Source organism: Pundamilia nyererei, unplaced genomic scaffold (genome assembly GCF_000239375.1).
Source record: "Pundamilia nyererei isolate P.nyererei 1_Seehausen unplaced genomic scaffold, PunNye1.0 scaffold00455, whole genome shotgun sequence".
NCBI lineage: Eukaryota > Metazoa > Chordata > Actinopteri > Cichliformes > Cichlidae > Pundamilia > Pundamilia nyererei.
The window spans coordinates 154,873-178,049 of record NW_005187856.1 but is presented as its reverse complement, the minus strand read 5'-3'; the positions used below and the strand labels follow the sequence as shown (position 1 = coordinate 178,049).

General features: G+C 39.4%; 1 protein-coding gene across 1 annotated transcript in view; it reads left to right on the top strand.

Moving 5' to 3' along the window:
- trappc9 (trafficking protein particle complex subunit 9) overlaps nucleotides 1-23,177 on the top strand; it is a 229,220-nt gene that overhangs the window by 53,890 nt on the left and 152,153 nt on the right. The window contains exons 14-17 of the mRNA XM_005753708.1: nucleotides 6,123-6,249; nucleotides 6,431-6,563; nucleotides 8,916-9,079; nucleotides 23,060-23,177. The exon at nucleotides 23,060-23,177 is cut by the window's right edge and continues 23 nt beyond it. Coding sequence (XP_005753765.1) covers nucleotides 6,123-6,249; nucleotides 6,431-6,563; nucleotides 8,916-9,079; nucleotides 23,060-23,177 — 542 coding nt within the window. The remainder of the gene's footprint in view (nucleotides 1-6,122; nucleotides 6,250-6,430; nucleotides 6,564-8,915; nucleotides 9,080-23,059) is intronic.

The window sequence follows — 23,177 nt, the reverse complement described above, 5'->3', positions numbered from 1 at the left end:
CCTCAGTGAAGTATAATGATGGTATATCAAAGATAAACTGGAAGAACAAAGGAGAAAAAAAAGTCACAGTTTCAGTCAGAATTTGTGGGTTAAATTGTGTGCTTAGAGTCAAACAAGCACAATAATTTTAATAGCATGAGTGTTTTTGTACACACTAAGTACTATGTATTGTGTTTGAACTGACCACTCAGTGTTCACTTTATGGTGTGCTATTGTGCGTTGGTTATTTTGTAGTGCTGTTTGAAATCTGAACTGTATATTTCATCCACTGTATACTGCAGTGCAATACCAAATCATCATGTGCCAAGAAGCCTAGTTGTTATTATACATTTATGTCATGAACCAAGCAGCCAGGAACACACAGGCACAAATGTAATCTTTGAAAAATGGGTTTTATTATACCCCAAAAATGACAAGATGATTACAAAAATTCAAAATAACAAAAATAAACTTTTTAAGAACCAAGTGGTCCCATAAAAGAGGTTAACTTAACAGAACGCTACTCAAAAGTCACTTAACAAAAACATAACTCAACAAACTGACCTGCCCAAATGAGAAACGGCTCCAGTTATATAGCAAATGAACAAACCACTATGTACACCAAAGGTGAAAACTAGAGAGATAACAGCTAACCATCATTCAAGAAGAACCCCATTCCCCCTACATGATCACAATAGATGGTTCAGTCCACCCTCAGGCTCCACTTTCAGCCAAACCAGGAAGGACTGGAGCAGAGATCAGGTAACTCAGAAAGAGCAGAAATATAATTAATATAACATATACCTATATAAAATAACAAACAATGCAAAGCAAAGTCTATGCCACCATTTGGACTATAGCTTAGTGCTGTCATGCATTACAGGTAAACTCAAAATATCAAATTAGTTAACTTATGATCACAGAAGCTTTAGAGCATAACGTAAACATAAGACAAAAAGATCAAATGAATATTATCTAAGTATTTCAATTGTGTGGTTGCATGCAGCCATCACAATTTATATCGTGGTCCCTGTTAGTGGGTGGGATATATTCAAGTTAAACTAAAACTTTTGTCCTCAGAGGGTTGTGTTGAATGCAGAAAAAATGGGCAGTGGTCAGTGTCTATCAAAAGTGGTCCAAGAAAGAAACCGAGGTAAACCAGACACAGATCATGGGCAGCAAATGCACATGGGCAGCGAAGGCAGGCCCATGTACTCCGAGCCAACAGACGAGCTGCTGTAGCTTTAGCTAAGCAGCACACTATGAGACAAACTGCACATAAACAGTTTGTGTGTTTGCTGATGTTTTTGAGCTCAGAAACTCTGCATTTGAAATTACCTGCCGCAAACTACTGTTGCATAATGATACCTGGCTAAATTCATTGTTTTAACACTGTTTAGTTTTCGGTTTATTTATAGAAGTGTCAAAAATGTCTTGTAAGTGCTTATTTTACTTTTTCAATAAATGGTTAAGCAGCTGTGTTGAGCCATTAGGTCTAACATGAAATATTAGGTAAACACAGTTGTTGCTAATCACATTAATTAGGGTTCTGCATTAATGTGATTGGTAACACCTGTGTTTACCTACCCTATAATGTCAAAAAGCTGTGCAAAGCCCAAGGGAAGAGGTTTAAGATGCTACTATGCCAGTATGTTGCAAGGTGAATTTGTCACACAGACAAGGTCAGATATGCCACCATCTCCTCCCCACCTACAGGTAAACTGATCAGTTCACAGATGGAGACTGAAGCTTTCACATCTCCATGGCAGCTGGGAACCTTAGGTGGTGTTGTAGAGTCACGCTGGTAGACAGACAGAATGACGTAAGCTGCCAAGAGCGCCCCTGTAACCCAGACAAAGTGACTGCCGGTACACTAGAACAACCATTTATCCACTGTACAAAACCAGCTCTCTGAAACACACAAACACACAGGGTCACTTTTCCTTCTTCTCTCATCAAGGTGACCCTTTAGTTTGGCAAGGCAGCCTCTCCTTCTGAGTCACCACACGACTTCAGCGCTAACACACAGCTTTGCTTTGTGCTTTATCGATTTTCCGTTAAAGTGGTGCTTTTTACTACAACCGCCAGCTTTTCATTTTCAGAGGGGTCACCATCAGATGCTTCTTTCATACTTTCAACAAACAAGTTGGGGTATCTGTTTGCTTTCTGTTAAAATGACTCTTTGATTTTTATTTCCTCTTTCATTTACTCAGCTTAGGTCAGCCCAGATAGTTATAATAAATATGGACTAATCATTTTCTTCAGTCATGGCGGGAAAAAAAAAGCAAATTTAATAGAAATGTCTGCTGTCTGGCTTTTGTTATAAAACGTTTGTTGTTGCCAAAGTAATCACAAATAATCATGCTATAGTGACATGAGACAAATCAAAGGGATAAGTGCGTTCTGTTAGTGAAACTCAAACAGTGCTGCTCACTTTGCTTCACCTGGTTTCTTATTGTTAATGAAACAAGCTAATGAACCTTTTAAAGGCAGAAAACAGATCAGCTGTTTCGAGTAGCTTATCACTGATGCTTCTGCTATTAAAAAAAGCTTGTAATGTCATGAAGTGAAAGCAGTGAGCGCTTAAATCACAGCGGTGGCACCTCAGAGCCTCAGCTCTTAGGCAGCCTTCTCTCTAGTGAGGTAGTGTCTGCTTTTAGGGATTGATGCAGTCATTACGTCACCTCAGTCTGCCTTGTTAAACAAGGCTGAGTGTACTGGGAATGTAAATAGTTACTCAAGGGGACATGATTAAGCATTTATAAGAAAACTTGAAAGCCACAGATTTACTGACTAGAATTGAAACTTAGAGGATTTTTTTCTTCCACTCCAGCCAAGTGGGCACAAGCTGGGATTTTTCCCTTCAGACTCCTACAGACAGTTAATTTCACATCCTGTTGTGATCACCACCAGGTAGTACAGGCTGCTGAGATTGCTAATAAGTGCCAAAAAGTTACGTGATTTGTTTGGCTTGTTTGCTAGCAAAATTATTCCAACAGAAATTTAATTTGATTAAAAAAATAAATAAAAGTGGGGAAACAAATTAAGGGTTCTTCACAATCACAAGATCTTTAAAAACATGTAAAATTGAAAATGAAATGGGAATAATTTGAAAGGATTTTCTTTGTTTTCAAGAAAACATCATGAACTAATTCAGATCAGACATGTTTTCCAATGCATTAAGGATAAAGACAGAATAATCTTCTAATCCTGACATCAGTATTGATGGGGTATGTCGCCATCGAGACATTTGATCAAAGAAATTTGAGTCACAGATCCATTACTTCATAGTGTTACCAAATGAGATAAGAACTTATCCTAAACGTTGGCATATTACTGTGTTACACCAGCCAAAACTTGAAAAACATCTTAATGCAGTAGAATAAATAAAATATCACAAAACAAAATACCTTGGAAGGTTTTACAAAATGTTATAAAAACTCTTGAGGTGGTAAAACGTTTCTGTATCTGTCCTTGTGGAAGCGGAGCTCAAACAGAAGTGTTCAGCTGGATGCCCAGTATGCGGTGCAGACTGGTAAGGGGTCAGAATCCAACAATTATCCATAGCCATTCATCACAGTCATTTGAACGACCTCTGTATCAGCTGATGGTGTAATTCAAAAAGTGTGTTGCTCCAAATCAAAGAAGTCACTTGGTTGAGTGACGAAACGTTTCTTCCCCACATTCTTCTTATTGCTTAGATCAATGTCTGTCCCCCAGAACAGTCATGAAGTTACTGTCTTTACTGTGGCAGTAAGTGTGTAGTAGGTTTTTCACTGAATCTCTCAAATAAGGATTTTAGTATCTAGCCTGATTTGATTGATGTTCCATGATACATGTATTCTTTTTCTAGTGCAATTACATTTAGTACCTGGTGGTAGATGTCACTATGGACTACAATGTTGAGTGATGACTCATTTTTAGTGTTTTTCAAGTCATTTCAGTTCATTTCAGGTCAACAATATAGCAAGAAATCACAATGACAGCTGCATAAAGGTGCTTTATATTTTAAGGTAAAGACCCTGCAGTATAGGGGAGAAAAACCAACAATCAGTGGAGCCCCTTTGTGCAAACACTTTGCGATGGTGGGCAGGAAAAACTCCCCTTCATAGGAATAATTCTCTAGCAGAACCAGGCTCAGAGAGATGCATTTGGTGTGAGAGGTTCGGGGTTTGGGGAAAGAGAAAACAACCAACGAGAGCATAAGGAGACAGAACGAAACACTAATGATATGCTGCAGCATATACACTGATCAGGTATAATATTATGACAACCTGACTAATATTGTATCGGTCCCTTTTTGCTGCCTAAACAGCCCTGACCTGTTGAGGACTCTGCTAGACTCCTGAAGCAGTGCTGAAGGTGTAATGTGGTATCTGACACCAAGATATTAACTTTAGATCCTTTAAGTCCTGCAAGTTATGAGATGGGGGCACCATGCAGCAGACTTGTTTGTCCAGCACATCCCACAGATTCTGGATTGGAATGAGACACAGAGAATTTGGAGATCAACGCCTAAAACCCATTGTTGTGCTCCTCAGATGATTTATGAACAGTTTTTGTTTTGTGGTAGGGCGCATTATCCTGCTAAAAACACACCACTGTCATCAGGAAACACTGTTTCCATGAAAGGGTGTGAATGGTCTGCAACGATACTTGGGTAGATGGTACGTGGCAGTTTGGGTGGTGGATGGAGATCAGCATGGGCACCCTGACCGGTCTGCAGCTGTGCAACAAACTCTGATGCTCTGTGTATTCTGACTCCTTTCTATCAGAGTCAACAAACCTTTTCAGCAGTTTCAGCTACAGCAGCTCATCAGTTAGATTGGACCACTGAGGTCAATCAGCCTTCGCTGTGCATCAGCGAGGCTTGCCTGCCCATGACCCTGTCACTGGTTCACCACTGTTTCTTTCTTGTCCTCTAGGACCCAGAAGTAAGGCTGCAGCCTGGAAGTGATATGCGTTTTTGGACAATATGAATACTATACTTAAAAAGTCTTTAAGATTTGATTGAGCCTGATGTTTTTGAAGACTTTGAATGTGAGGAGAAGGATTTTAAACTCAGTTTTGGATTTAATTGGGTCAGTGGAGAGAAGCTAATGTGGGAAAAATATGGTCTCTCTTCCTAGTCCTTGATGGTACTCCCACTGTAGTGAGTGGAGAGATTTAGAACAGCCTCATAATGAATTACAATGGACCAGTTTAGAAGTGATGAATTCATGAAGTGGTTTCTCAGCATCATTCTGAGACAGAATTGATCTAATTTTAAAAGTAGTGAGATGTTTTGCGAGAGAGATTTTCAATTTTTTTAATGTCTGTTTTCAATGTCTGTTTTTTTAATATGTTTTTTTAATGTTTTTTTTCAATTACTTTCTTTCACATATAAGATCCAATTAATTTCTACAAGATTTTCACCTTTTATAAGGTCTTAATGTTAACCTTACCTTCAGCAATTTATCATAATTTATTTTTTGACCTGTCACACTTCAAAATAATCATTTTGATATCTATGGCTTAGCTGTAGGTGTAATAAACCAGAAATATTATCTGAGCTATTCTTCACATCACCAACATTTTACAGTTGATTTCAATTTAGTTCAGACACTTTGATTTAACGGTTCAAAGTTACCCTTTGGATGGCCAGTGCAAGATTTTGTGATGCTTAAAAAACACTTGAACAGAATCTGCTGCTCTCTATAATATCTGGATTTGGCCAGCTGAATTTGAAACCTTTTTGATCCCCCTTCCTTCTGTGTTGTCATCAGTAGGACTTATTTTCATTCACCTCTCAGGCATACATGGCTCAAATGGTCATTTCCCGCAGAGAATGATTTTCTTCCATGGAAATGGCCATCTCATTCCGCCAGAAATTTAATCTTCAGGACATCGTGGATAGATTAAGATGATGGATCATTTGAAATGTTTTGAGAGATACTTCACACGGAATTGGTGTTGGAAAATTGATCTGCTGCACCTCACTCTGCTTTTTCAAAAGGAAAACAAATGAGGAACCGTGTTGGGCCAAAAGATGAGAGACTGGTTTTGCAGTCAGTTTTCCTTGGTTTTGGCACGGTGGCTTTTGCCGATTGTGATTTCTGCATTACATCTTGGTCATTCCTACTCCTTTTGTGTGTTGCATTCAGGGTTTGCTGACCTCTGGAGTAGAATTTGAATCTCTGCCTGCAGCGCTGTCTCTGCCTGCCGAGTCTGGCCTGTACCCTGTTACTCTGGTTGGCGTCCCACGTACAGCCGGGAACATTACTGTCAACGGTCAGTGTGGCTGAAAAGATTTTTTCATTACTTGGATTGTTGCACATAATAATTAGCTGGAAAGATTAGCTTGTGTTTTTGCACACACTTTTGAGTCAGACTCCTTTTTAAAGGTCAGTGGTTCACCATTCCACTCCAGTAATTTCATCCACTAAAGATTCTATTTTCTATTTGAACCCAGGTTACCACACGTCAGTGTTTGGTGTAACCAGTGATTGCCTGCTGGATGGCCTGCCTGGTGTGAAGACTAGCGGCTGTTTAGTGGAGGTCATTCCCGCTCTTCCTCGCCTCCAGCTCCAGACGTCACTGCCACGGTCAGGAACTCTCTGCACGCTGTCTTTGCTATGACACTAATTGTTCACTAACAGTCAGTGTAGAAAAGATCTGCCTGTGTTGCTATGCTGATAATGTCACAGGTCTCAGTAGGCCAGGGGTAAACACTGGGTAAGCCTTGCTTTGCCAAATTGGGTGACGAAAGGTTTATATGTGGTTCACAACACCTGTTTAACAAAGATAACACTTCAACACTAATTACATTAGCTGGCAGCCAAATTAGCTAGACTGGGTTACATATATTTAATACAACATTTTGATGCCCACAGCAAAAGGCTAAAGTATTTCATAACTACTATTTAACCACTGAAAATCATGTTATGCTTTGTGGTTTCTCTCTACTAGTGTTGGCCTTTTGGCCTCATTTTTATCTTTAGTAAAGTAAATTGAAGTGTTAGACTGCGTCAACAGACAAGAACATTTTCCCATAAAAACATAGGAAGGGCAAAGAGTCTTGCTTTGTTCACCCATGATTGATGTGAACACCCTCAAACACCTTTAAAGCTTAAAGTCAGCACTTTAGCTTTATGGTCATTGTTTCATTGCACATCCATTGTGCTGAGGTACAGAGCCAAAACGATGACAAATGTGCGACTGTTGTACAACTCACAGACTCCTCTCTACTCATAGTTTTTACGCCCAAAAGTAAGAAAAGTTAACATTTTGAGTAGTGTGTTTTTGGCCAACGTGATGCAGTTTGCCCTCGAGTGCATGTGCAGGTTTCAGGTTTACACCATTATGTAAAAGTTGCCTGTGTTAGTATTTGTGTTTATTTCATGAAAAAGGGATCGCTTTGTGGCTGAGTGGTCTTAAGGTCATACCAATTACAAACCAAAGTTACATCATAGCAAGCATATTGGGATCCTGTGGTGAGAACAGAAACACTTCAAAGAAATCAACAGTGTAAAGCTTATTTTAAACCCAGGTCATGAACCACATTGTAGCCCAAGATTGTGTGTTATTTGAGAAATGAAAGTAGAAGTCACGTGGTAAGATTTCTACCAGTAAATAGCAGGTAATGCACGCCGTCTGGACTTTTGTAAATCATTCTGACAGGAAAGCTGCTTTAAAATTCACTATTTAGGTCATGCCTGTGTAAGTACAGCACTCATCAGCTTTTGATGTGGAAAATCTTTTTATTCTCTAATGCTGGAATATAGTTCGTGTGTCTACTCGAACAGAAGTGTAATATTTGGCTCTAGTGTGTGGTGTTCTCACAGGCTGCACAGGTAGATCTTGAGTTTTGACTTCAAAGCTCTGAGAGTCTCTACAGGGTGCCTCACAGACTTTTTTGCCTACAGCACTAAACGGCAGTATCTAAGGCTCCACTTTTCACATTTATACCATTTGAATTCTAAACATTAACTCAAAATTTGTAGTTTTAATATTTTAGAACATTGATATTCTAGTTTGGAGACTGAATCTTTTGCTGGCATGCCCCATGTCATTAAAAATAATATTTCTGAGTCCAAATGTGGCAGGAGTGGGTTAGTGTTGTTGCCTGCAAGAAGGTCCTGAGTTCAATTCCCACCATCTGGCCTCAGGGTCTTTCTGTGTGGGGTTTGCATGTTCTCCCCAGGTGCTTTGGCCTCCTCCCACTACAGACATGTATTTAGTGGGGTTAGGTGATAATTCTAAATTGCCCACAGGTATGAATGCGACTGCAAATAGCCGTCTGTCTCTGTGTTAGCCAGGGTGTACCCCTCCTGCCCTAAGGCAGCTGGAATAGGCTCCAGCCCCCCCCCCCGGTGACCCTGAATTGGATAAGCAGAAGAGAATGGATGGATGCTCATTCAGTGCAAATGAATGCTGAAGCATCACTGAAAAGGCTCCAAGTTAATCTTACAGCTTCAATAAAATGATCGGTGTGGTTGTTCTCAGACATGCTACAATAAAGTTTAAAGTTCAGGCTTCCATGAAAATGAAGATTTATGAGGTTTAGAAAGGTCAGATGTTGGCTGTAAGTTAGCTAGTTAATTTGACATCTAAAGATCATATACCATTTCCAGCAAGATAGAGCACTGCTTTAACTTTGGTTGTAAATTAAGATGTAAAGCTAAATAGCAGCAGTGTTTGAAAGCGTAGTGAAATAGATAATTATTTCAACTAGTCCTATGTGGTGGCTAGCTGCTAGGCTAACATAATATATGAGGAGACACACACACCTTCGTCTATCCTGAGAAGCAGCACCTTAAACTCTCTTTTGAATAAAATGGGGGGGTGGCTCAAGACTTCTACATACCACATGATGCATATATGATTGTATTTCAAGGCTATTCACCTAATCTGTGATTAGTTAAAATGGCCATGTGTTTCTCTGAACCTACCTACAGGTCAGCCTACACACCTCACCCCATGTCCAAAGAAGAGCTGTCTAGCTCCGTGTCTGTCCAGCTGTTCAACGGAGAGACGCAGCAGTTGACCATCACCTTAGAGAACATTGGATCTGAGGACATAGAGACTTTGGAGCTCACTTCTAAGATTGTCAGCACCAAAGGTAAGCACCCTCAGCAAGATGAGCCAAGGCTGTTTATTATACCTTTTTGTTCAATTTTCTAGCTCTCGATTTAGATTTACAACCGAAATTGTGAAAGTTCAAAACACAGTAGGATTGCAGAAGAAAATGTGGATTGAAAAAAAATGTGCTAAAACAATCAGAGTGCATTGAGTGTCTTATCTGTGTTGTAGTTGCAATAGGCTTTGATGGACTTTACTGCCCACTTAGTTTTTGCTCCAGCCTCTTGCAGCCTGCTTGTCCACAGTGCTGCAGGGGTCGCTACCTTGTTGTATGTGCATGGGGACCTTTCATGCTCTTGTGGCTTTCCAGTCTGTGTTCTGTCTCTTTGTTCAACACCTGCTCAGGCCGTCTGATCTCTGCAGTCCCCCTCACTCTGTTTCTCTGTCACTCGCTGGCTTTTGTTCTCCTTTAATTGTCTGTGTGGAAAAAGGAGGCAATTTATTTATTCTTTTGAAAAACAAAGTTGTCTGGCATTTACTCCAGTTTGCACAGTGTTGAAGTAACTTTTATTTTACTTAACTGTCGATGGTATATTTTAGTATCTGTGCAGCTGCAAATGCTGCTGTTACTTTTTTGTTTAAATCAGAGTGGAACCAGCTGTCATTAACTCTACAATGGGTGTCCTTTAAACAGCTTTGCTTTAACATTGTCAAGCTTTTGCTTTAGTAAGTCACCTGTTAAGGTGCCTGGGTCGTAGACCCAGTGTTTCGTGTTTTTGGTTCTTTGCTTTTGTTTGTTTCTTTATATTCTAGCTTTCTTTGTCTTACGGGTTATTGGATTATTTTAATTGTAGGTTCTCTGTGTGGGTTTTGTTTGTTTGTCTTCTGGTTTGCTGTCTGTGATCCATAGTTGCGGTCTCCCATGTCTGCTGTATCCCCATGTCAAGTCTGTCTCTGTGTTATGTTTCCTGTTTTACTTTGAAGCTCCATGTCTTATGTTAATGTGTCTGGTGTTGCTTCCTTTGTCTCGTTAGTAGGTCTGGGTATCGTCACTGATTTCTAGAATCGATTCGATTCCGATTTACAAGGTCCTGAATCGATTCGATCCACGATTCGATTCAATTCTATTTGAATCTGGGAGATTTTGCCTCAGACAGTCAGAAATATTATAATTCAGATCATTACATTTACATATTTTTGTATCTATAAAAAGGAAGCTGACACTTTCCAGACTTTATCAAAGGTGTGAGCATCACAGCAGATGCTTTTGTGTCAAAGTAGCTGAAGATAAAACACAGAAAAACATGAAGGTGATTTTGCTGGCCTGGGGTTTTATAAAAATACTCTGCAGTACATCAAAAACGAAAGAAAACCATTAATCAACTTATGAACATTACCTCTGAATTTACAGCGGTTTTATTAGAGACACAGCTAAGCGTTTTGCATTTTGTACAATTTTAAAAAGTTTAAATTTGTTCAGTATTGAACGGCAGAAATTAGGTTTTCTTTTCGGAAGTAAGTAAAAGGAAAAAACAAACATTGTCCGACAGCGCTGTAAATAACTGTAGTCTTGTGCGTAACAAGCAAGCGAATAATGCAGAAAACAGATTTCGGGGATAGACAGGAAACTGTTCTTGAAGTACAGAGAGAGAGAGAGAGAGAGAGAGAGAGCTGTGCATGAAGTGGGATTTTATTGGTGGAAGCAAAACAGTAAAAGTCAGAGGGAGTCCATGACGATGTTTATGTGAAGCGTAGTTTGGATCTTCTTTTGCTGCTCGTTCGGTCAATATTGTTTGGAGAGAGATAAAAACTAACAGCTTTAGAATCAGCGCAAAAAGGGCGTAAACACAAAGCGCAGACCTGCCGAAACATCGGAATCTGCGAGCTGTCGGCTTTCAGCCCCGACCGTGTCCGTGCCGTCGGGTGAGAAAGGCGACATCTCACTGATTCTGATCTGCGGGTCTGCGCTTTGTGTTTACGTCTTTGTGCAGAAGCCGTGTACCTGCTCTCATTTAAAAGCGAGTCATCAGTGATTTTTGTTATTCTTTCAGCAAGAAAGAATATATGCTAGCTGTTAAAGTTGGATAAACCCGTAGTAAACAAAATGTGAAAATAAATCAAAACATGTTTAGTATTTTAGATTCTTCAAAATAGCCACCCTTTGAGATTTCCTTTGTTGCACACTATTGGTATTCTCTTAATGAGCTTCATGAGGTAGTCACCTGAAATGGTTTTCCAACAGTCTTGGAGTTCCCACAGATGTTGAGCACTTGTTGATCACCTCCTCCATGCGGTGGGGACCATGCACGCAGTCTCCTGAACAGTTGATGTAGAGATGTGTCTGAACTGGAACTCTGTGTGGCATCTATTTGGGCTCTGATCCGAGGTGCTGTTAATGTGAGATTTCCTTGACCTTCAGTGCTTAAAGTCGTTTCTCTTTACTTAGCTGATTGGTTTTTGCCATAATATGTATTCTAACAGTTGTTAAATAGGGCTGCCAGCTCTGTATCAACCTGACTTCTGCACAACACACCTGATGGTCCCAAACCCATTTAGAAAGCAATAAATTGCACAAAGCAAAGGGTGGCTACTTTGAGGAATCTAAAATGCAAGACATATTTAGAGTTATTCATCCAATTTTTTCTTTGCTACATAATTCCAGAGATTTTGCTTTATGTTATCTGATGTCTTCAGTATATAGCTACAATGTAGAAAGTAGCAAAAATAAAGAAAAAACATTAAATGAGAAGGTCCAAACTTTTGACTGGTAATGTGTGTATATATATATATACTGTGTGTGTGCGTGTTTGTTCTAAGCTATACAAGTTCAAAATCTGACTCAAAATTCCATCTCCAGGTGACAGTGTTCGGAAAGTTTTCTCTGTAGTAAACAAAACATGAAAGCCAGTGTGTGTCCTGAGAATTTGGTGGTGCAGTGGCTACCACTGTTCAGGTCCGCGGGTTGGCTGGGTCCTTTCTGTGGCTTTGGTGCGTCCTCCCACAATACAAAGGCAGGCTTTTTTTGTTAACTGGTGATTCTAAATGTGGCACATTGGTTTAGAAAACACCTTGGTACGTAGTGAAATGCATATCACATATTATTGTAAAGTAGCTGCCATTAAGTCTAAATACTGGCAAATTTTTATTGGACAAAACGTAAAAATAATGACGCCGGTTATTGTGGGTTATTTCCAAGTGCTTCGTTTTCTGACACTGAACCACTGCATTAGCATTAATAGCTGGAAGCATTCCAGTTTATGAGAAACCAGTGTCACTTGACCATATTTAAAATCATTATTGATTTCTTTACTCGGAGCTGTCTCCACTGGTAAAATGCTACTCCAGTTATTCTTGCTGTAAACTATTTTAATTTATAACGAGTACCCTAAATTATTCAACACTACCAAGAGCAAAACTTATCATAGCTTTTAAAATATTGCTTCTATTACTCTCTCCTGTGTCGCTATGTAAATTCAATTTTACATTTTTCTTTTTTCAGATGCAGACAGAAGTCTGTTGACATTTTCACTTGTTAATTCTGACAAAAACACCTTTCTTCCCCACATACTAAAGTAGATCCTGCCAAGAAAATACCTTTGTATATCCTCAGTTTAGCCTCAGAAATGCAGACATTTAAAATGAAGGAAAGATTTCTTGAAGCTTTTTTATTTTATTTTATAAAACACTCTGACTCCCTGTGGTATCAGTGGGAGTTTAATCATGCAGCGATGAGTGAAGGAGGAGAAGCTGGGAGCAGTTTCCTTTTATCTGAAACTGATCTGACTTTTCTGAAATGGCTTCAAAATTCTGTGATGACAGGCTCCATGCCTCCTCTGCCCAAGGGTTAACACTCATGTGGTCAGTCTAGTCTGACTTTTCTTGGTCTTTCACATATGTTGAAGACTCTATTGTGTAGAGATAGCACAAGCCTTTATAACTCAGCGACAGCAGGATGAGAGAGGTGCTGCGCTTTACTCTTGCCTTCTATATAAAAGCGCTGCCCAGTTTTTGATTTAAGATAGATAGTAATTTGCTGGTCAATGGTAAATGGTACAAGACTTACAAGATTTGAACACAGTAATCCACTGATGTCTACCTCTTAGAAGCTTGTTGCATCTCACACATCCAAGCTCCCTGCTGGCTGGACTCCAAGGAACAACGTAGTCTCTCTAGTTAACAAAGCATTCTCTTTGAAATAAAGCTGTGGTACTGTTTTTTGTTTTATGCTGCAAATATAGCGTTGCCTCCCAGGGAATGTTATTTTCAGAGTTGGATGAAGAAGTGATAAATATTCTGGGTTCAAATTTGAAACATCCAGCGCCTCAATAATATCAAAGACACAGATGAAATATCATTACTCTACCCAAGGATTTGAGCAGTATCATTAAATCCAACAACCGGTCTTTTTTTTTTTTTTTATATGCTGAGTGTTATTATCTTATACAATTCTTCAGAGCTACAGTGTTTAAGACCTTATGTGAAAAAGGTCCAACTATAAAAAAGGTTTTTGTTTTAAGTACTTAAACTTCTTAATTGTCCAAAGAAGATACAGCAGAAAGCTCTTCTCCTCCTTTGTTGTTCAAATTCCTTGTGAAAGAAATCTTCTGTTCTTCTTTTGTTTTTAAGTCTTTGCTGTTTTATCTTTATCCAGCCCTTTCAAGTCCTTCCTCTTCTTTGAATGCTTATCTTCTCCAGTTTCAGTTCTTCTTATTCCTCTGATTCAAACTGATTCTCTTTTTCTTTTCCTTTAAATTTTTGTCTGCTAAGGACCAGTATTCGTAGTTAGACCAACAACAGTAGCACTTATCCATTGACCCCCCCTGAAAGTGTAGTTATGGTATAACTTTCTTAGTGCTTTTAGGTCATCATTAGTCACAAGTGCCTTTTTCCTGTCTTCTTTTTTTTCTTTTCCTGTTTTATTCTCTGATTCTCAACAATAGGACTTATAAATCTTTCTGACACATCAGTATCCCCAATTTTTAGAGTCAATATCAGTGAACCATCAAATGCATGAAAATGCACATGAAAGCAGGGCTTTTTTTGTTACCATCTGGAAATAAAAGTTTCTTTCTAGGCATCCTTTTTAAATGCATTAAAGATATGGTCACTTTAATTCACAGATATGGTCGCTTTGTTTAATACTGGCTGTGATCAACACATTACTCTTAACGCTGGAAATAGGGCTGTGCATCAAATCTCAATCTGAGTGCTAATGCACTCACACTCTGTACATTAAAAGGCAAGCTACCATCCAATTTCCGCTGCCTACCGTGGTCCAGGTCACAGGGGCAGCAGTCTAACCAGAGATGCCCAGACCTCCCTCTCTGCAGTTATCTCCACCTCTTCTCGGTGGACACTGAGGCATTCCTAAGCGACCTCACGGACATCTCTTCAGCATGTCCTGGGTCTGCTCTGGTCCCACGGGCTAAGACTGTTAGATACGCCTCACCTATGAGGCGCCCAGGAGGCATCATCGTCTGATGCCTGAACTGCCTCTACTTTAGTCTTGAACTGGGTCTCAAACTTGAAGACTTTTCACCACAGCTGCTTGTTATTCTGCTGCCAACCACTCCAGTGCAAGCCGTAGGTGATGGCTTGGTAGACTAACAGAACCACGTCATCTGCAAGAAGCAGAGACAAAATCCTGAGACCACCGTACTTGACGATCTCCACGTGGCTCGAAAACTTGAGCAACACTTGAACAGATGATAAAGAACTGGTGAAGTCCAACACCCTTCAGGAATGAGTTTAACTTGTTTTGAGAAATGTGAACCAAGTATTTTGGATGCATTCCAGCACATTCTCCAAGTCCACAAAATACCAACATACTGGTTGGGCAAACTTCCACACACCTCAAGCCATCATGCTCCATGGAGTAGACAGCAGTGGACCCAAATGCAGACAAACGAAACATGGAAATGGAACTTGATTTTAACAAAAAGTGTGCCTTTTATTCGGGCCAAAAACACAACGTTAACCAAACATGAAATCCAACTGAATGAGAAACTAATCACAAAAACCTAAACTGGGAAAACTAATAATATGCCCCATCACACCTTCAGATCGCCAAAGGCATTCTGACCCAGTAGAACAGTGGAGTTCCTAGGTGCCCATAATATTACATTGTTGTTTGACTTCTCCTGGTTAGACATTTCTTTCATGCTAACTTTCCAGCTAACTTTTGTATGTTTTATTTCTGCTTTGTAACATCTACTGTACGCAACAAGTTCCAGGTAATATACATCATAATTGCATGAAGCCCTCTCATTCTTTGATCTAATTGTGACACAATGACCACAATCCAGATTGCATTCCTATTTCCATGGGTGCAGTGTTGCAGGCTTTGTTACAGTACAAAGAAAGAAACCCTGTAACCAATAAAGTATCACATCTGAGCTGTGAGACCTTTGAAGGCCATTTTAATGTCAGATCGGCTTCCGTCTGGAGTGTGTCACAGGACATCTTTTAAAAAAAATTCAATTTAGGTTTTGCTTTGCTCCTCAAGGCTGTCTGTGATGATACTGCCTGTTGAAACGGTTTAAATGGTCTTATTGAATAATGCACTCAGGATGCACTGTTACTAGGAACAATTTTTGAATAGAAGTTACAAACAGGAAACATTTTTACAGTAGTAGTAGTTTAATTTGGATATTTTTCCAGTGTTCTGCTTTAGGTCTGTGGTAGTTGGTGTATTTGAAGTGAGTACTACTGAGTCTAGAAGCACTATTGAGTTTTTATGGATTTTCTTTCTACCAATCTACACAGTATTATAGTATTGTATTGGTTGTTCTTAGAGCTGCAATAGCTGAGAAGGGAGAGAGGTGGTACAAAAATGACTCAAATGCATGAATTCATTTGATCTGCTTTGGTCAAATTGTAATAAACTTCTGTTTGTTTAGATAAGTTTCATCTTTTGTTTTAACGAGTGTTTTCTGAAGCCTATCGTGGCTAAGAGTGAGTTGAGACTGTCTAAAGTCCAAGTGAAATTAAACATTTGCTATGTTCATTCATCTTTGGAGTAATAATAAAATACCGAATACTGTTTTTGTACAGCCGTGAACTCTTGTATAAACCAGATGCATCAGCATTGTGTCATAGGCAGGAGGTCACGCTGACAAGCAGCCTGTCAGCTGCGGTCAATCAACCACAGACACTGAAAGGAAAAGAAACTGTGCACTAAGCAACAAGAGGATTTGGGCAGAGCAACAAAGAGATGTCGTCTTTGTGTCTCAAGTTTGTCAGAGTCGCTGAATCTAATCTGTTTTGGAACATACAGTAGATGCCTTGATAAATAATGTATTCCTACATTCTTAGAAAATAAAGTACATTACGTTACAAATTTAGCCTTTAAAAAAGGTCCGAACTTGAGATCGAGGATTTTATATATTTTTATTACGAGTTATACATACACTTGTAAAATGGACTGGTGTTTCAATAGCACTGCTCTAGTGTTAAAAACGGCTCAAAGCTGTATCTGTTTTTACATCTGAACCTGCAAATGCAGCCAACTTGGGCAGTGCTGATTCCTGCATTACTTATGTGCTTCTCATTTAACCCAAACAAATAAGGAAACGGGAAGGCTTTAAAAACGAATTATCAAATTTTATTTTTTAAACATTTTGTGAAATTTAAATTCTCGCCTCAAATTGCATCTTTAAATCTTGAATAAGTTGCGTAAAAATTAGTAGATATATACATCTATCTATCTATAGCCGAAAAAGGTACACTTGGTCATCTTAAGGTGTAATAATTAACTCAAGTGGCACATTTGTGTAGATTGTAGGGACGGAAATGGTGCACCATTCAGATTAGAAGCTCTGAATTAAGATGTTGAGTTTATATTTGAGGGTAATGTTACATTTGGAATGCTGTACTTGTAGGTAGTTGTTCAAATTTTATTCTAGATGTAGATGATTTTCATGTATTGGAGTAGAGAGAATTCATATATTGAATAACAAGCTCCCGCTGTTATTTGATGAAGCCTTTTGTTAAAGCTTTCTAGTCAGAAAATGACTGTTAGGCCAAAACAAACATGCTGCCTCAGAGGAAGAACAGCCTGGTGGGCTGTATGATACAACCTTACCCCCTAATTGGATTGCAGTGCAGTTGATCATCCACTTCTTTTCTGTGTAACTTCATCTTCTTTGTTGCTGTCACTTGTGAAACCCCTGCAGCTTCAAGTAGTGTGGCTTAAATAAGGCAAGCCCTAGAAGAAATGACCACATTTTAGCGACTATGTATTTTTAGTCTGGTTGGGTAAGATTTCTACTAATGTCCCACTATTAATAATGAGGAATTGTACACTTCAACTTGTATTATTTAACAGTTTAGCAGTCAACTCAGATGTTTTCACATGTAATTTATTTGCATCCTTGTTTTTAAATGTGCAGTGTGTAAAATCTCAGATGGTAGAATCCTGAGAAATCTCTGCATACAAATTTAATGTGACGATGGACTGTAAAGGACAGGGAACTGGTCTCCCTTCTTCCCCAGTCACTGTAAGTGGTTTAACCCTTTAGTCTTTTAGTCAGGGATCCTTAAGCAACGTGCAGAACTCCAGATTGCCCCGATGCATATGTTGCAGAAAAAGTAAGAGTACTAAGCTGTGAGAATGTTTGCTGAGTAAAAGCTGGAAAAGAGGTATGAAGAATATGTTCCTTTAGTATCCTCTTTGGTATCACCGCAAAGTCCAAAATCTAGCTTCTGTGAAGGTCCTGTTGCTGTGAAAAATAGAATATACAGATTTGGGGATAGCTTATCCTGACATCCAGGCAGGGGGAGGCCTTGCTTATATGTGCAAGACACTCAGAAACCACATAGAAGTAATATACTAGCATAGATGCTGCTGGTCTGGTCCCTGAACCCTTCAGGAGCTGAAATTCTTTCCTAAACTGGGAAAATTTTGGCTGTTAAAACTACAACTTTTGATCCTCTTAGTTCCCAAACACTTACTGTGTGGATTGTAAAAAGAAGAGATGATGCAACACATGCTGCTTTCTCAGAGAAAGACTTTACGTACAGATAGTTCAGCAAAAAACTTGCACATTTCATTTACTGTACATGTTATCATTGAGTAATTTTAAGAATCCAAAAAAGTGTGCAAACAAGGACGCTCGGGTGACAGACAATGTAGACGAGAGGGGCAGAGTCCAAATTGGCTTTCTTCTTTTTTTCTGCGATGCAGTGAAGAGATGATGCTTTTTGCAGTGTGTATAACTGACACTGCAGCCTTACCCCATCTTCTTTTATACCAAAATACTGTTTTGTTTTATATATTTTGTTATCTAGGCTTTCAGAAAGCTTCAGCTACAGTTTCTGTAGAGTTACGCAACAGTTTTCAAAAAAACTTTTGTTTTTCCCCCCATCAGCCGATTAAAACAAATGGGTTTACCCCCAGATTTACAAACCTTAGGCTCTGGAACAGAAAATCTCCTCTGTGATTCCTAAACATGGTCTGGAGACTAAAGCAGGAACAATGGATATCATAATGCAGAGAATGTCTTCAAGAAAGTCAACAAGCGCTCACTTTAAACATAAACTTGTCATAAACAGAAATTACTCTTGAAGCATCAAAACATTTTTTGAGCATCTTTATTTTACCTTGTTCTCTTGGAGTGCCGGGACCCTTTTTGATAACTATTGTAAACAGATCATTACATCATTCTGCTGCTGTCTATGTTAGGGGCGATCACCTTATAAAAAGGGTTTGGGTTACTTTAAAATGTGCATGTCAGGGTTGGGTAGAGGTGCCTTTCATATCAGATCATAGCAAAACATTTTGATTGTGAGAAAACGTAACTCTAAATAACTGACCACTTTGATAATTGTACCCTCTCCATGTGTCTGTGTAAGGAAAACAGGTGCAGATGGAAATATATGCAAGAAACAAGTGTATAGTTTTATACATGTCTGCAAAACATCATGGTGTCTGTACACCGATCAGGCATAAAACTACGAACACATGCCTAATATTGTGTTGTTCCTGCTTTTGCTGCCAAAACAGGAAAAGTGAGATCAACTTTTTCAGCACTTACAGTAGCTCATCTGTTAGATCGGACCATACAGACCAGCCTTCAATACCCACATGCATCAGTGAGCCTTTGCCACTTACGACTCTGTCACTGGTTCATTACTGGTCCTTTCTTAAAACACCTAGTGACCACAGCAGACCAAAACCACCCTACGAGAGCTGCTGTGACCCAGTCCTCTAGCAACACAACTTGGGCTTTTTCAAACTTGATCAAATCCTTACGCTTCTGACACATTAACTTTGATGATAAAATACACTCGTATAAGGATTGTGATTTACCTCTTATTAGAAAAGAACATCTTTAGTTAGTATGTTCTTCAAATCCATTCGAAAAACAAAACAACCATCAAGTAAGCATCAGTACTGCCAACCAGTGCTGCTAATGATGTTAATGTTAACTGGTTTTTTTTCCTTTACATTTGAAACACAGTTTTTGCAGTAATGGGTATAAAACCTCAAAGATGTTCAATGATGTACAGCACTCATGTTAAAGCTGTGTGTTAGTTTTAGATGAGTTGAAGCAGACATCTTAAAAAGAATTGGCTGGCAAAAATTTCACAAAACATTCTTCCGCTTGACTTAAAGTTGGTGTAAATTCGGATTGAGCTGGAGTAAAAATGGAGCAATAAACACCAAAATATGTCGTTTTGGTGGCGGATGGAAGCATTCAATGTGTTTTTTTTCCTGGATTGAACAGACAGCATCATTCATCACAATCATGAAAGTAAATGCCATGTTTTCACCATCTTTAGCATTCATTTAAGGTTACGTTGTGTCTCTTAACATAATTTTCTTTGAGCTTTTTCTTCTTCAGCGACTTAACGAGGCCCACCTGGAAGAATTAACGGCACCAGCTGTTCAGCGGAAAATGTGTTGATTTGCATGTTTTCTTTGCTAAATTTTTTTGTGCTACATTTAGATGGAAAACTAATCACTACTTTAACATCGCACACTAAGATTGAGTGAGAATGTGTCAGGTGCACAAATTCTCATTGCATATTTTGTGTCTGGCCTCCTGTGGAGTTGAGTGTCGTCAGGTTTCATGCATTGATAAACTTGTGGTACTTCATATTTTTCTCCCTAGGCGTTGTTCAGTCATACATATACTCAGCATTATGATATCACGCCTGGGCTGCATGTCTGATCCAGTCTGGGGACAGAGGCTGTGGTAGTGTAGCACCATGTGGACAAAACTAGTCTTTCCTGATCATCGTGTTACTTGTTCCCACCTGTGCCTCCTTTGTCATAAACTGGTAGTGGCTTTAGACAGGCCACAGCTGAGAGAGCCTCTCTCTCCATTCTCTCTGGGAGCTGAATGAATAAAAGATGAGCACAGTCACAATAGGAAGACATCTGTGGCAAAACAAACAAAACATTACTCTTTCTGCCGCAGCGCGCACACAGCCATCTTGGAATATGAGACCGCGCCATTTTCCCAGAAATAAATATATTCATACGACTGTATAGATAACAAAGGTAGCAATTTATTGTATTAGTTTTAAATAAGCATAGACATAAACTGAATCGTTTCTTAATAGCAGAAAATAAACTGGTGTCAGACCTTTCGTTCATCACTGTAACTTCATTGCTGCGCTTTAGATATAAACCTCGCTTCAGTCGTCTTTCAGAAACACTTCTGTACAAATTCATGTCTCACGAGGATGAAATATTTTTGTCTGCACAGCCTGTAACATGAAAGGTAAACGGGATTATTAATGCTCCAGTGACTGTGTTACCATGAGCAGACTGTCGGCTGCCTCTGCGTTTCTTTGTCATTTGACTCCATCAGGATGACTCCCTTCGGAGTACTAGGGGCACCTAACACATGTTCTGGTTTTGATGGGGCCAGTGCAGCTAATCACAGTCACTCAAGACAATGCTTGCAAGAATTATTATTATTATTATTATTATTTTTAAAACAGAAGCTGCGTCAAACTATACAGAGCATATAAGGAGGACAGGAAACAGCTGTCATTTTCCTACTTTCTGCTGTAGTCACATTAGCAAACACAGTGGTTGGAGACCAGTGCACGAACAAAATGTTTGTGGTGGTCTGTCAATGACTTGCACAATGGTTGCTTTTAAGCCAAGGATCTTTCACATTCAGTTGGTATTTTGCAAATAAACATAATAAGATGGAGTTAATCTGTTCTTTGTGGTTGAATGAGGTCAAGTTAGCAATTTCATGCAAACTGTTTGTGATGATACGGTGATTAACTGTGATGAATTGGAGAAAATCTGTCGCCGTCTACTTACATTCGGTGTCCTGTCAGAACCTCACAGATGTGAAATTCCTCGACTCACTTTCATATTTGAATACGACTAGAATACAGTCAGTTGTCCACTGGTTGAGTTGTAAAGAGACACAGGCTCATCGGAGTAGACTGACTCAGACTGACCGCAATGGGTTGTGTAAATTGGAAAGCAATTACATGACAACAAGAGTTGGGCCGCAATTGTTTGAAGACAGGTTGCCTCCCATCACCTTGTAATCAAAGTTAGTCACTGCAACAACTATAATTCTTAACACTTGTTGCTTTAGCTCTCAAAAATGTACATTTACACAGAGAAGGTTGAACGCAGGTGATCAAATCTGATTAAACAGGACTGCATTTTGTCCTGTGAGGTTTTTTAAGTGTATTGGTGATGGCTCATTAAAAAAAGATCTGGTCATCAACAAAGGAGAGCTCCATAGCAGAATCAGCCAGAACAGTGGCTCAGAGAAACACAGCTCTTGAATCTACAGACAGACTTGATCATGAGAAATGTGTCTGACTACTGATTTTATTAAGCTAGAGATTTGTAATCTTAATTTGAAATGATTGGTTTTTCAGAAGAATTATGCAAATTGAGCATTAGCTTGACGTTTGTTTGAAAATTGAAAATGATATTCATAAATCTCTTTAAAATTCGAATGTAGAGCGCATCTTTAACCCAACACAGCTGAGCAATACAACTTTCACAGTGGTGTTATTGATTACATGGCTTTTAAAATTAGCTCTGCTTTGCACTGGTGGCCTGTACTTTCGCCCTATTGCAGCTCAGACAGGCCTCATTTCTGCTGCTATTCTTGTGACTTGTAATCAAAGAGTGTGATGACATCATCCACAATCATAGCTGTTTACCTGTAGAAATGTGAGGCCTGATGTTGCATATTTAAATAAATAGCTTCCCCCTTTCCCCTTTCATTTACTTCATCTCATTGCCTCCCCCCCTCTCCTTTAATTCACTGCAAAAAGCTCTGAGTTTATGAATATTTAAAGGGGAGTGTTATTCACAAAATCTTTATTTAATGCTGCCTCTGTTCACATCCTCTTAGAGGGTTTTTACATGCTTTGCTTATGAATCAAGCAGGGAACTGTAAACCGTTGTTCTTGCAGCGAGCTTGCATATCACTTTATTCTGTGAGTGCGTGTTAAACCCAGCCTGCTTGCTGTTCCTCCAATACCTCAGAGCAGGAGAGGCTCACCTGCACAGACAGAACACATGCTTTTATTCAGGTGATGTATCATTCATTTGGCACTTCTGTCTGAAGTGGATGCAGCTGAGCCATTTTTCGCAGGTAGCAGGGTTTGTGGCATAAATTAGAGCATCAGGTATAGTGACGGGCACCGAGAGACTGGTGGGTAAAAGATCCATCGGCGGCTTTGTTGCTCTTGAAAGCTTACTGCAGAAGAAATGTGATAGTAACACCTTGTATGGTGCAGCCTGAGGCAGGTAAATCAGATGCCCCTCAGATGCTGTTTCTTTCCATTGTCTTGAACAAAACACACACACACACACACACACACACACCAACAAGTGCTCTGGTAAGCACACATTTGCGCAAGCTGCATTCAAATGGCTCCATGCGCGTCTCTGTTTACTTTGACCAAATACTTTTGCATCCACGTCTTGCCACCTTGTATCCCAATGGGAAATTCCTTGGCATTTGTTTTCCGATATTTCTTTGTTTCACCGATCCTTTATGTTTGTTTTGTGTGTTTGCAGAAAAAGTGTTTGGGGAATTTCTGAGCTGGGAGTTAGATGAGGCATTGTCTCACCTGCCTCTAAAGCCGGGCCAGTCTGTGACACTGACTGTCAACATCAAAGTCAAGCTCGACTTCTC